Below are 15,407 nucleotides of genomic sequence, written 5' to 3'. Positions count from 1 at the left end.
CACAAAATTGAAACCTACCTCTAAACCTACCTCAATTGTGCCCGCTCCAATAGTCTGTTAATGCTCTTGGATATGATTTTCGATTTGGTTTGATAAAATGAAATTTCTTAAAATTTTAAATTAATTTGACATTTTGTATTTTTGTATTTGTTTTTAATGATTTTGCATTTTATACAGGTTCATAAGATAAACATGTTTTTTAGTATTAGTAGCCACATCTTCTCATTCCTGTGCCTATGATTTAGATACTGACGGCTGCTGCTGAAAATGCGAAGAGGAAAGTCCCAGAAGAATGTAACGTAAGAAAACTGTTCGCTCTATAAACTGATAAATTTGATTTCATAGGAAATCTGTTAGAAATGTTAACAACTATCGACAGAAACTAGGAGCCTAACTCAGTTTGCACAGTCAGTGATATTGATAGTGATAATTAATCATATGTTATGAAGTTAATCATGTTAATGCCAAGAAGTTTTTGAGAGATTGATGGGCATGTTCAGCGAATTGAGATTGTTGTGCGCTTTCTAAGTTTCTTGCAATGTGCGCATTCTTAAGAATGAGCACGCATTCTTAAGAACGAGTGCGCATTCTTAAGAATGAGAATGACTGCTCATTCTTAAGATTGCGTGGGAACATTACATGCGATAAGTGTAGGCCCTGTTTTGTTTTGATTATAAAGATATTCCCTAGTCATGCTAGTCCATCATTTGTAATTTGTGCATTTTTTTCGTTTGAATAAAATTGAAGCAACAAAAGTGTTCAAAATTGAATGAAGGATACTGAACAACTAGCCTGATGAAGTTTCAGCTCAGCTTCAGCTGTATATTCCGAGAAAAACAGCATTTTAGGATCTCAATTTCAAATCAAAAGTTGCTGAATCATAATGTTTTGAATTGGGCCCGAATTCAGCGTCCGAGGCGCGTTTTCACTGAGCCGATTGCAGCTATACGCGATGTCGCGCACTCTTCCGACGAATTATAGCAACCGTGCGCGTGTGCGTCGTGCCAATGCTTGCGCGCGCTTCGCCGAATAACAAAACGAACTACTAATTTAAATTTTTCTACGGTGCGTCTTAAGACGGGTGCCTTAAGAAGCACCGTTGGAAAGGCCTTCTTTCGTTGATTACTTCAAAATGACAGCTTGCCAGAAAGAATAATTTCACAGGGAGTTTAGTCCCCTTACTATCTTTCAACCAAGTATGTTTTTCAACAATAATTACGCCAGTTACTTTTCGGATGGCTGCAAATGATGGACTATAGCTTTAAATTAGAGTCAAAGATGTTTTTATTGCTCAAAAATCACCTTTCCAATTCAAAAGCAGACTTCTCTCAATTCTAATGACACTTTTTTTGCCATCGGTTTACTGCTGGTTGGTGCCTTGCGAATCAGCGCGCCATGCATGTTCACGGTACATCGCGCGGTGATCGCCAACTTTACTTTCGGATTGCGTGTAGTTGCCGCACTGTCATCGTCATTTTACCTCCAAATTTTCCTCCAGAATTCTGCCCCCCTGCCCTCTATGACATACCTGTTTATTTAGAATGTCGCCAACTACATGTAGTTTGGTCGGTCTAATAATTTAAAGTGGATTTTGTTCCCTTATAGTAGAACTGAGTCCGTAGATACACTATCGCCCAAGCTATTACGTGTGCAATTTATGATTTTTAAATTTTGCGCAATCATAACAAACATTGCACGGCACAGTGGGTTGGCGTTGGTGGGCACAGTGACTGTGCAGTGTGCAATAACGTTGCACCACATGAATTTCCGAACTGTTTCGGGTTTTTGGGGGTTGATTTTCGGATTTTCACTAGATGGCTTAACCGCGACCCGACCTGACCCGAAATTCACAAACGCAAAACCGAAACCAACCCGACCTGACTGAAATGATGGAAACGGCCTAATCAAAATAGAAACTTTGGGTCGGTTTCGGGTCAGGTTTGCACAGCAATAATCATGCATCAGTTTCAAATGGACTTGGTGACAACATCATACAGACCTTATTATACAACACCTGAATAAATCCCCGTCATCTAATTGGTGGGTCGTTGATCACATGTCATTGAATTGTTCATCCCAACGCACGGCGCGCGCGTCGCGCAGCGCACAGTGCAATGGAAGTTCTATTGCACGGTGAATAGAACTTCCATTGCACGGTGTCACTGCTGCCGGTGGTGGCGCTGTTTTAAATCGAGATAAATTGAATATGATGGTTCTCAACCTGTTGAACAGTTTGCATGAATTAAATATGATGAACTTGTCGAACTTTTAAACAGTTTTTAACCGGAATAAATTGGCCATTTCGCCTCGTGTAATGGAACATTTCATCTGTCACCTCCTGAAATTATTCTTACCATTGCACTCACAAACATTCATTATTTGTATAATATCTCAGCAATTTTACACTAACTTGGTTGCCCCATAACGCAAGTCAAGTGACTGTTTACTTCCCAAGCAAAAGCTGTGGTCAAGTACCCCTCAGTGGTAAGAGATGGAGAGTTGGAGGAGACCACTTGAATAGAACTAAGAACTGCTGAAGACGCCTGACACTCATGCGAAGATGTTCTGGCTCTGTGCACATCCACAGTCAACATAAAATTAAAATAAAATGACTTGTGCATAGGTATTTCGCGCTATATGTGCACAAAACAGTACACACACACAATGTGTCCCATCCATGGGGCTCTGGAAAGTGGTAGATTTCCATATACGAAGTTCACTGATTTCCTCTGTATTGACTAACAAGCCCCCAGATAGCAATTTCATGTCATCAAAGTCAATTTGAGCAGTGAGAAAATAAAAGCATTTTCTTAGAAAACACTTAGAATTTTTCAGTCCAATCTCATAGGGTTTGTACACAGGGTGTTGAGTGAACTTTGTATGGAAATCTTTCCCTGGAAAGTGGTAGAAAAAAAGTAAACAAAGCTCTTTTGTTTGCGCACAGAGCCCATAGCTTTAGTACACAGTTTCAAAATAACATTTCAAATCCATTGAGGTTTTTAATATTCAGCAGTCAAAGGAGTACCGAAGTGTGATGTCATTTAGAACCAGAAAGTGTAGTGCAAACGAATGGAGTACGCGCGCGTGTTGGTTCACGGGCTGAATCACGCGCTAATGTCTTTCACACACATGTTGGGCACGTGACGTATTCACTTTGGTACTCCATAAGCCATTTGCGAATTAACTTCGAGTATTAAACATCTGGTACCCCACCTTGCTCGAATGCTTGGCACATTTTTAGTTTGCATTCTCCAGACCAAAGAGACTATATCACATGATTCGGGGCAAGCCTTACCCTAGCAACCCCAATGGCCTGAAAAGTGTCTTTGTGCCATTCTCATCCATTGTGAACAATGTACCGGTATTGATGCTAAGCATCTCTTATGTAACTACATGCAAGAGCTTGCCCCGAATCATGGGAAAGTGTTTTTGGTATAGCGAAGTAAAAATGTTAAAACGTGCCAAGCATTACATGTATGAGCAAGTCAGTGTACCAAATGTTATTCAAATTTAACTCGCAAAGGGTATGGGTTATTCGCAAGTGGCTTATTTGGTAGCTCAGTAGGATTATAGAGACTCATTTAGTAACCAGTGGAAGCAACTCTTTATCAGAAATTTAACTTTTGTAGTTTCCAAAAAACTTGAAAGGGAAGTAAATATAGGGCCTATAGTGGCTATATTGTTGGGACAAACTGGTAGCACATATGTACAACTTTATAGTATCAGAGGATTGAATTGGGCATGTTATAGTTTCCATGTATTTTCCCAAAGAAATTGTAAGATATGACTGTATGGTGGCATAGTTAAGAACTCATTTATTTAGTTCTTAACCAGTTTGTAATCTTCCAAAATATAAAACTGGAAACTCAGAAAATTTCCTTTTTGGGCCTTCTTATACTTTTCTTTTAACATGTTTAAAGCTATACTCCATCATTTGCAGCTATCCGAAAAGTAATTGGCGTAATTATTGTTGAAAAACATACTTGGTTGAAAGATAGTAAGGGGACTAAACTCCCTGTGAAATTATTCGTTCTGGCAAGCTGTCATTTTGAAGTAATCAACGAAAGAAGGCCTTTCCAACGGTGCTTCTTAAGATGCACCGTAGGAAATTTAAATTAGTAGTTCGTTTTGTTATTCGGCGAAGCACGCGCAAGCATTGGCACGACGCACATGCATGCGTGGTTGCTATAATTCGTCGGCTCCGTGTGCGACATCGCATAGCTGCAATCGGTTCAGTGAGAACGTGTCTCGGACGCTGAATTCAGGCCCAATTCAAAACATGATTCAGCAACTTTTGATTTGAAATTGAGATCCTAGAATGCTTTTTTTCTCAGAATATAAAGCTGAAGCTGAGCTGAAACTTCATCAGGTTAGTTGTTCAGTACCCTTCTTTAGATTTGAGCACTTTTGTTGCTTCAAGCGAACAAAATGCACAAATTACAAATGATGGACTATATCTTTAAGTGAAAACAGTATTTTGGTACATGTAGAATAAAATATGACTTTTTAAACCTGTTTTCTACTTAGTTGTCTGAGATGAAATGGCATCCCGATCCGCGCCCAGAACACCGGGGAAGTCTCCCTCCCAGCGGGCAGGTAGGCCGACCCCTGGGGGTATCGGTCATGGGGCTGGCGAAGGTGCAGCCTCCAGACCTGTGAAGAAACCCTCCGATAGACTGAACCCCAAAACTATTGACCCTGTGAGTCCCTTTTGTTTCTTCGGTATAAAATCGGGTTTTCGCGGCGGCGGGTTATCGCATATATATCAAACCATTACAATGTCTAGCCCCTAGGTTAAAAATTGGTCAGGTACTTTACCAGTGAGTTGCAACGATCCTGTTTGGCTTGAAAAGTTTTGGTCTCAAAATCAGACTGTGAAATTTTGTCAAGGTAGCGTTTGTTTATGGTGTAAATCGAGGACACACGCGTGCAACATCATCGGTGAATCGAGGACAGGAACCAAATCGAGGACGACCTCGATTAGAAAACGTGTACAAAACCAATAAGAGCTGTTGCAAAAAAAAGTTTGAGTGCAAACAAAGGAAAAGGGAAGGGAAACAAAAGAAAATCCTCGATTTACACCATAAACAAACGTGCTAGAAGAGGATTGTGTATTCCTTGGTGCAGGTAGACTAAAAATGTGAATTTCCCCATAAAATATTTGATGAAACGGATGTTCTTGTGTGGTGACATTGATGAATGCGCGAGTCGCAAGGGATGTTCATTATCCATGTCTTTGTTTATGCAGTCCAATTTTGTTCACAGAATGAAAATAAAACTTAATTATACCATGCTGTTCGTGCGGCATTATTAAAAGATCGGCGAAGCGTGAACAAAAACCTGCTCATGAAGTTTTACTTGTCTGTTGCATTTTGTGTTTCCGCGGTCTGGTGCCCTTGTCATTTGTGGAGTAGTTTCGCATCTATCAAAAGGTGGTGCATGGTACATATGAGTTTTGGCCTGACCCATTTTCGATGAAATCCTGTCTGGAATACTAGTATGGTTATTATTGTTGACATTAAAAACATTGCCTGAAGTTGCAAAACAACGGTAATTGGGTCATTTGTGTGCAGCTGCTCAGTGCATAAATTTGCTAAGCGTGAAGAAAAGCTAGGAACACGGTGAGAGCAAATTGGAAATGTTGGAATTTTTCAAATAGGCTAATATGCATTGAAATTCTCGATATCAACCTTTAGCAGGCATGAGAATCTTCCTGTTTAAACAGTTATTCCTGTTTTTTTTTGTTGCTCATATTTCTGTGTTTTTATTTATTTTTAGCCTGTTTTGGGGCTTTTTTGCCTGATTTCACATCTTTTTTCCAGTCTTTGCACAAGTTTCCTGGTTTTTTTTTCATTCAAATTCATTCTCATGCCTGATTTTTATTAGCTCTGCTACATGTATATCAGCAAAACGTTCAAACTTACACATCTAACCATTTTGGCGAGACATTTTGATTAAACTGAGATGACAATGTTCTGAAAGATATCGGTACACATTGTGAAGAAAACAGCCTTTTTTCAAATGAAGGAGTACTATTTTTTTTAACAAAAATGTACTGAACTTTTTATGCAGCAATTATTTTTCATCAAAAGTAAGTTCTTATATTAAGTTTGCAAAATTGCTATAGTCACTCAAGCCTTACTCACAATTTCCTTTTTTTGATCTCAAAATAAATAGTGCAAAAAAGTACCGGCTGCGTCGTCTTCATAATCGAAATAATGGAGATTGATTTCAATACAGGTACCGGTAGGTTGGGTTATAACACACATTTTTTTTCCGGCTTTGATAAGTCACAAAAAAGGTTGTTATGTAGTTTCCCAAACAAGAACGGAATTAAAATATAAATTGCTGAAAGGAAACTAAAGATGGCAGATCATCATAAACTGCCAGGGACAGAAATTTTCTGAGAATGAGAATCTTTCCTCATAGTCTGCTACTAAAAAGAACTTGTGGTTTTTGGTCTTAACATTTTTTTGAGAGTCAAAATATTGACCCCCGAAATTCATTCTCGGACATGGTCCTTGCAAGACTAAGGCCCCCCAAAAAATAATTCTGCTTTCGATTACATGACATTCGAAAATAGGATAGGTAGGTAGGGAATGTTTGTTTTTTTGCCAATTTTTTTGTGTGGACGATCATATGGAGGTGTCTGCATGTAGTCAAGGGTAAAAGGTAGAAAATGAAGGCTTTGGGTATTTTTATTTTCATTTCTCCCATAAAAAATCAGCGTAGGGGCTGTCAGAATAGGGTACATGTAGGTAGGGAAACCGGAAACAGAACTATTTTTTTTTGGCCTAATACAAAAACACTGAGTTTTTAAAGGATGGTTGTGTGGACGTTTATATCCTACTTTTTAATGCTCTTTCCAATTAACGTGACTTCGTTTAAAATGCATTTTGTAGCCCAATTGTGCACATTCAAGGATGTAAACTTGTCCTTTTAATTTGTTAATTTTGGTTTCATTTTGTCCCTTTTTATCACAGTTCAAGGAATCCAAGAATCCGAAGTCTGCCTTTGCAAGTGTCTATGCCAGTGGAGGCATTCCATGCAGGTACACGCACGCTCAAATTGTCATCTGAATTCAGTTTTTTTAACTTTTTTCCCCCCAGTAACTACAACACTGATGTACAATGTACAGTACTCCCAAATTTAGGCATCTGTAGGTGATGGGCAGGTATCAACTGCAGATTCTGCCTGGGGGAAGGAGGGGTTGGTGAGACTAAATATCATGATACCGTATTTTACCCTATAGCAAATGCCTTTCAATCAGTGTAGAATTACTATTAATATCTGCTCGCAGCCTGTTTGCATTGTTGAGAAATGCGATCTTGTGCATGTACATGTACATAGATCATGCGTGTCATTTACAGTTTTCTTGTTAAAGTAGGAATTTGACACATCATGGCTAATCATCATTGGAACTTGACCCATCATCAAAACATGTCCAATCTAAACAGAGCTTGCTTGTTAACTTTATGGACGTCATTCACAAGTACCGAGATAGTACCCCCTTAATACATGTAGTTACAACTTCATTCACAAGTATGATCTGAATGGTTACAAAGAGAGATTTGGGGAGACCACTTGGAGGGACATTTGTACATATTGCTGACGAAGCCCATGCAAAAACCTAATATATTTGTGTGTGTGTGCCATTCAGAATAACAACGGTCCTACGTACTATGCAAAGTGGTCAAAGAGAGCCATTTAACAATTGTTGACTGCTGTGATGTGGGATATGACGTTTTTAACACCCGAGGGGTGCATAGGGGGTGCATAGCACTACAGGCAAAGCCTTGATTGCTTTGCGCCCCGAGGGGGTTGAAAACGGCATATCCCACATTGGTTTGTTATATCGTGCCACTAAGTCACAAAGATAAATGGTTGTAACTTACCTTCTGAGAAATAAAGTAAATCACTGCAATGTAACCTTTGATACCTGAAGGTTTTGATGTCCTGGCGTACATGAGACTAAGCATTTGACGCAAGCGTGCCAGCAGGTTCCACACGCGCGCACAATGCACGCAATGAATGCAGTGCGATATTATCACCCTCAGTGTGTGACATGCATTTTTATTGGCTACATGTTGACGCGTGGCCGTGCTTGAACAATGAAACTACAACATCCAAGCACACGATATATGCTAACAACTTCTGTTGATGCATGGATTCCATTAGTTTTTCAACAAATCCATTTCACATTCTCCACTACCTTCTGTTTGGATGAATGTTATAGCCAACTTTTCAAATTTTTACTTGGTTTTTTTAATTTTTTTTTTTTTAGATTTAAACTTGTTCTTCAGACTGTAAAATTTGATAGTTTTCCTTTTTTGTTAACCTCTTATCAGCTGGGGAGAAATCTGGCTTTTTTGCACACACATTTCCCATAATACTACAATTGTAACTTCAGTGTTATAAATCTTAAGGATAACTGGGCACTGAATTGCACCATAATAGGGACAACAAAAATAAGCAGATTTATAGAAAATAACATTCAGGCAGAACTTTTCACGTCTAGCAGGAAAGCTAAACAGTGATCATATAGACAATACATGATTATTGTAATTCAAGTCACAAGTTTTCTCCCCTTTTTGGCATGATATAACACAACAATTATATTGTTGACTGCATCTTTTTACATAATCAAGTGACTTGTCTTTTTTAAGGTGTGAAAATTACATGCACAAATACAGTTCTAGTCAAGTATGTTATGATTCAGGAAAATGAAGGATTTCCAATTTACAGTGTATCACACTGTTCTCGGACCGTGCTATCGGTCGACCGTGCCGCCATCAGTTGATCGCGCTGCCATCGGTCAATCACCTGTTCTTTCTAGTTAAAACTCTGGAGGGTTGTTTTGAAAAAGGGAAGTAAAGTCTGAGATTTCCTTCGGGACCGATCGATCGAGTGAAGGCGCAGATCCACACATTGCGCCCAGCATATCCATAATCAAAAAACATATTTATGCTCATAGTCATCGTGGACAGAATTATTAAAATTTATCGTTTTATTGGTTGGTCTGGATCCTATGTCGTCAGCTCATGTTGCATACATGTTTGCGCATATATCCATTTTACTTCTCTGCAGCAGTGTCTGAGACATGTTCCCCATGGAACACCAGACGTGCAACTTCACACTGATTACCCCGACTGTAACGGGCTGTTTAACAAGATGTATCCAACATGTCATTTGCTTATTGATTCGTAACACTTGATACAGCACCCCGACGGTGTCCAGAATTTATTGGCATTCTTCACATTCACGGTTGGTGAAATTCACACCAGACCAGAGAATACATACCGGTACTTCATTCATTCATTCATTCATTCATTTTATTTATTCATCATGAAAATATGAAAATTGTCTTCCCAGTCATAAAAAACACACAAAAAACCATACTAATACATTTTACAACACCATGGTGGATAGAACAAGTAAAAATGCAACGAAAGTTCACAATGAAAATTAACACAGCACTTTGTATGAACTTTCTCGAAGAGGATGAATCCGGGAATGTTAAATTGAAAAATGTAGTTTTTATGAAACAAAGATTACAGTACTTATCTAGACAACATGACAGACAATGGAGAGAAAGCCAACATTTTGGGAAAGGAGCACCAAGAGCAATGGGGATAGGAATCAAGAAGTTTTAGCAAAATGTAATTGTAATTATTTTAATAATTTACAGTTCACAAATTAACTCACATAAACCAGAATAAACAGATGGAAACAGAAATTAATTGTTCATCATAAATCAAGTAAATCATACGAATTAGCCATTTCTTGTGAGAGGGGAGGGACATGAGCTTCCAGTGTGGGTGGAATCCTGATCTTGAGTTTGCAGGGGGAACATATTTCAGAAGTTGCGAGAGTTCTTGTCATGATTGGAGTTATCTTGATCAGCGACCTCTGAGACCAGGAGCTTGGTGTGACGGACAGGCATAGACCGGATCAGTGGAGCGGTCAGGCTAGCTGGGAACAGCACCAAAATGCTGGCCCGAGCCATAGAGGGCCAAGTCAGAGGTCAGTCCGGCGGCCGTTGTGGAAAGGGACTGTACCTAGTGCAGACGGCAACAGGCAAGGCACTGCCAAGTCAGTGGCACTTAGGAAGCCTGACAGTCGGGCGGCATGGCACCACCAGAGAGGGCTAGAGTCCTTCAAGGGTGAATTTCCAATGCTTTTAAATCCGGCGGGAAATTCCAACATCCATTCCACTGGTCAGGAATGTGGCTGGACTTTTGGCGCAAATTCTCCCATAGGGAACAAAAAGTCATAGCAGTTGGAACAAAGTAGGACAACTGAGGGGGCTATTGTGTTTTTTTTTACGTAATCAGTAATTTGCATTTACTTTAAAACTTTAAATTTGAATACTGTACATTTAAAAAAATTCTTAACAACATGTACTTCTATTGGCACACATATACATGTACAGTGAAATGTTCCCTGATCTTGCGTGCCTTGAACATTTAAAAAAAAACATCACGTGTACGCAATTACAATTACACACTTTACAAAGAAAGTAAAAGCATACAAAAATATACATTAATATTTATGTCATTAGTACTAAAACAGTATATAAATGGCAGCTAAAATAAAATGATGAAAAAAGAAAGAAGCCAGAACAACTTAACTAGTGTGGCATAATTAAAAATAAAAATTGCAGTCATGTTTACACCTACGGTATTTTGGAGTGCCATGATTAAGAATACAAACAGCTGTCGGATAAAAACTCGGCAATGTACGATTTGAACCAGATTTAATTGATGATATCGGTTCTTTGATCGTACGGGCTGGAAGAAGTCGTGTGCTGGATGAAGCTTGTCGTCTACCTGTCTACAATAGAGTGAGCCTTTTTCTTAACTTGAGAGTGCTACAAATCATCAAGTGATGGGAGTTGACATCCAGTGATCTTACTTGCAGTACAAGCAAACGATCCGACTGATATGCTTCCGGTATTGCCCAACCAAACGAGTAGGCCCCCTATTGACTGTGTCAAAACACTTTCAATCACCGCCCGGTAGAACTTCAACAGCAGTCTCTGACTGACATGGAAGCTTCTCAGCCATCTCAAGAAAAACAATCTTAGCTGTGTTTTTTTTACAATGAAACCAGCATTTAATCCGCATTTCAAGTGTGATGCTAATGAAAACCAAGGAATTGAAAATATTGCACTCTTTCAACTTCAGAGCTGTTGATGACTATTAAAGGAGCATAACTTCCTTCGTTTTGCTAACATTCAATTGTAAATTGTTCTCAGAGCACCAGTTTACAATAGATTGGACTTCATTACGATATGATGTCTCATCGTTTTTGATTAATCCACCCACAGTCGTGTCATCAGCATAATTATCGGCATAATTATTTAACAATAAAGTCGCCAGCAGAAGTAGTGACTCAATCGTATGTAAATAATGAGTACAGCAAAGGAGACAAAATACAACCTTGAGGCGTGCGGGTATTTAAAACCAAAGGTTTGGAATGATTATTACCGACTCTGACAATCTGGGAACGATCCAATAAAAAGTCTAAAACCCAAGTTTACAAACACTGACATTCAACCGTAACAAAATCAACTTGTCAACTAACTTTAAAGGAGAAATTGTGACAAAGGCTGAGCTATAATCAATAAATAAAAGTCTGGCATAATTAGCGATTTTCTGATCCAGAAACTGTGCAACATTTAATAATAGGGACACTGCGTCTTGGGACAGCCCAATTGGGCTACAAAACGCACTTTGAACGAAAAGATGTTAATCGGAAAGAACATTTGAAAGTAGGATATAAACATCCACACAACTATCCTTTAAAAACTGGGTGTTTTTGTGTTATTCCTGTATTATGTGTGCAAAAACGACTTTCGGGGTCCACTTTTGCAACCCCAAAAAGTCAAGCTGTTTGGGTGCTAGCTGTGATTTCATCCGTAAAGTGTTCACCTTTTGTGAACATGTAAGAAACCACATTTTGTGCATTGGTGATTGGTCACCGCTGTTCAGTACTGTGCTGTTGACACACACAACGTGTATATCGTACATTGACTGAAAACGACAGGAAAAGCATATTCGTACTCCGTCGTGTCCGATGTAAACAACCAGGTCTTTTTCGTCTTTTCTCGGGAACAGTAATACATTAGGTTGGTTTCCTTTCAACCAGATGTTTGAAATAGGATTTATAGTAAACAATCCAAAACATGAAATTTTCGGGGATTTCAGGACCTAGTGCCCTTTAATAATGCGAGAGAAACTGAATCCTCTACCGATCTGTTCTTTTTGAATGCAAACTGATATGGATCAAGAGTTGGTGGGATATTAGTTAAAATATATTGTCATACCCAGAGGCTCTAATCTAGACACTTTGTAACCATCGATGTCAATGCAACTTGGCGGTAATCATTCAAGTCGTTTAGGCACAGGAATGACAAATGATTTTTTTTGAATGCCTTTGGCACATGACAAATCTTCAAAGACCAATTAAATACTTCAAGCAAGTACTGTGACTAGTCAATTCAGTCAACGGACAAAAGCAGGCAAGTAGTAGGCAAAGCTGGCTTATCAATCACCTACAGTCAAAGCATAGCTGTATCAAGTTACATACATGTACAAATGTACATAAACAGTCACAGCCAGTCGATCCTGCTTTCTGTTGGCTGGGAGCTCTTAACTGTTGAAAACAGTCACTTGATTGATTTTGACTGAAAAGACAATGTATGTTTGCATAGGAGGGGTGTGGAAATTGTTAAAACTTCTACCGAAAAGTCGTGCGTAAATATAAACAAGTAGGGAATGGTTAGGCACATGGTTTAAATGTAAAAAAAAAAAAGGGGGGGGGGGGGAAATTGTCAATTTTGAGATTGACAAGTTCCACATCCTACCCGATACCGGGTATGTGTGCTCTAACCATATCTGTTCGTCTGCGAAACCTCTCTAATCTGATTAAAAGAAAAACCATTTGAAATTTGTTTTTAGGGTTGAAAACCTTGTTTTCCACTTTGCTCTTCAACATAGACCAGAATGCACTGTATCGACCAGAATGCACCGCATGATGTGTGATATCTTTTTTGTATTCTTTGTTTGTTTGTTTGCAGACTGGTCCACGGATCGGTGAAGCACAAGCTGCAGTGGGATTCCAACCCATCTGACCTGCCCTTTGACCCCTTGTTGGTGACCCTAGCCGAGGTAGGTTGTATTTTGTAAATATTCATTAAGAATAGGGGTGCATTCCTTCTATGCAAACAAATCTTTGTTTGCCAATTTTGACAACATTAGCACATGGGAACCAACTGTTTGCCACAATCGTTGGTGAACGTTGCCAACAAAGGCAAACAGGTTTTATGGGTCATTTCGCTGAGATTTTCCAAAATGGCTGCCTCACACATGGTGAACGTCATGCTTCTGTCAAATCTTAAATTTAGTTGATTTCTTCCATCTAAATTCCACCAGGAATCATATCACTGGCAAAAGTGTACTTCTAGTCACAAGTAATTTGTTGAAGGATTTTAAATGCTGCTATCTTAACAGTGACACAATTAGAATGGCTCTGCTGTTTTTACAACGATTTCTTTTAATGACATACATGTATTGTTCCATTTGGGGGTAGCCTTATAAATGTTGCCAATTTACTATACTAGCTACCTCCGTAAATAAAGGCCACACTTGGAACATATATCCGAACATGTAGAACTTTGTGAAATTTAGATTTTCACATTTGGGCTTTATTTGTAGTTTATTTGCACTTTAGAAGCATTCTCACCCTCTTTATAGCGATAGAACATTTATCCCCCCTTTTTCAGACATCTATATTTCGTGTAATTTCCAGGTTCGTTTGGACGCATTTGCATATCTAAATTCCAACACGAAATTACACAAAAAGTAGATGTCTCAAAAAGGGGGATACATTTTCTACCGCTATAAAGAGGGCGAGTATGCTTCTAAAGCATAAATAAACTACATGTACTAATAAAGCCTAAATGTGAAAATGCAAATTTGAAGTTCTACATGTTTGGGTACATGTTCCAAGTGTGGCCTTTATTTACGGAGGTAGTCCAGTAAATTGGCCACATTTATTGGGCTAACTTGGGGGTTGTACTTTAGAAGAGGCCCTCGCTAACGATTGATTCTCATGAGTGGAACTCATTGCCAGGGGTAGAGCAAATACACATGTATTGGTCCTAACCACCTGTATCCTTCGAAATCCACTCAGGAGGTTTTTGTGGATTTTGTAGGATCCAGGAAGGTACCTAGCAAAGCTTTTATTACTTAACATGAGTCCTGGATCCCTTTTAAAATAAGTACAAACGATGTGCCAGTATTTTCCTGTGTTCTGGAGCATTTGGGAAGATCCATCTCTGGGTAACCTAAGCCAAGACCTTAAAGTTTTGTGCTTATTTGTCTTTCCTCAAATCATGTCTGCATTTTGTGTCATCTACCTGGGTAGCTTGTGCCATGGGTGGCATTGGCGGCTAGTGCGTAAAGTGCTCGCCTCTCACCACTGTGGCCCGGGTTCGATCCCAGGCTCGGACCATATGTGAGTGGAGTTGTACGTTCATTCTGTCCTGTGCCACAAGGGTTTTTCTTCGGGCTCTCTGGTTTTCCTCCCTCCGCAAATATTAACAATTTCAATCTGGCTGTGCCCCGTGATCAGACATGGGTCGTACGGCAGCTGCCTAAGGCACCTTTACATGTGCACGCCTTCAGGTCAATCACTCTGCGTCCTTCGCAATTTAGCTTCTCAGCTTCGAGTAGGGATATTAGCCCCAAAATTATTATTGTTATTATTATTATTGTTCCATTTGCAGGGTCTCCAAGAGTTTAAGCATCCCTATCAGTTTGTTGCTCAGCAAGGGTTTAAGGAGCTGTTGGAGGTTCCTGATGCGAGCGTCAAGGCCTCGGTGGTCCTGCCAAGAATCATCGTCCCTCTCAGAACTGCCTTGGTAGGTTTATGCATTCTTGTCTTTCTTTAAGACACAAGCAATTGATATTGGATCACGACACATTGGCATCTGTGTTGTTTCACCCATAGTGACACTGTGAACATCCTGGATGTGATTTCCCTACAAAAATGGAAATGTTATTTGGGTGGATGTGATGTTGGAGCTAGAATGTGATTTTGGCAGGGATTATCCGAAATCACATCTGAGCCGGAAATCACATCCACTGTCTGGCCACTTAACCAAAATCACATCTACTGTACATGGGCCATATCCAAAATCACATCGTATTTTCACACCTCTCCAAAATCACATCCAGGATTAAGTCATAAACCCCAATTCCACATCCTGGTTGCCCCACTAGTCCAAGATCACATTTGTCAAAGGAGATTGACAGCTCTGTTATTCAATGTCACATCCTTGTGGTCAGGCGCACAACCATAACGGCCTATATTAATCACCGACTGACCACAATGTTTACCTA

At 39.4% G+C, this 15,407-nt stretch overlaps 1 protein-coding gene across 2 annotated transcripts in view; it reads left to right on the top strand.

Moving 5' to 3' along the window:
- Positions 1 to 194: 194 nt before the first annotated feature.
- The window catches only part of LOC119739755 (PACRG-like protein), a 30,381-nt gene continuing 15,168 nt past the window's right edge, over positions 195 to 15,407 (top strand). Inside the window, exons 1-5 of one of the 2 annotated variants that reach the window (XM_038214807.1) lie at positions 195 to 299; positions 4,528 to 4,700; positions 6,984 to 7,051; positions 13,082 to 13,172; positions 14,792 to 14,926. In XM_038214807.1, coding sequence (XP_038070735.1) covers positions 4,542 to 4,700; positions 6,984 to 7,051; positions 13,082 to 13,172; positions 14,792 to 14,926 — 453 coding nt within the window. In that variant the 5' untranslated portion in view covers positions 195 to 299; positions 4,528 to 4,541. The remainder of the gene's footprint in view (positions 300 to 4,527; positions 4,701 to 6,983; positions 7,052 to 13,081; positions 13,173 to 14,791; positions 14,927 to 15,407) is intronic. The other variant, XM_038214808.1, reaches the window with a different exon arrangement.

Source organism: Patiria miniata, unplaced genomic scaffold (assembly GCF_015706575.1).
Source record: "Patiria miniata isolate m_02_andy unplaced genomic scaffold, ASM1570657v1 HiC_scaffold_4, whole genome shotgun sequence".
NCBI lineage: Eukaryota > Metazoa > Echinodermata > Asteroidea > Valvatida > Asterinidae > Patiria > Patiria miniata.
The sequence above is the reverse complement of the archived record's forward strand: the minus strand, read 5'-3'. Positions and strand labels throughout refer to the sequence as shown.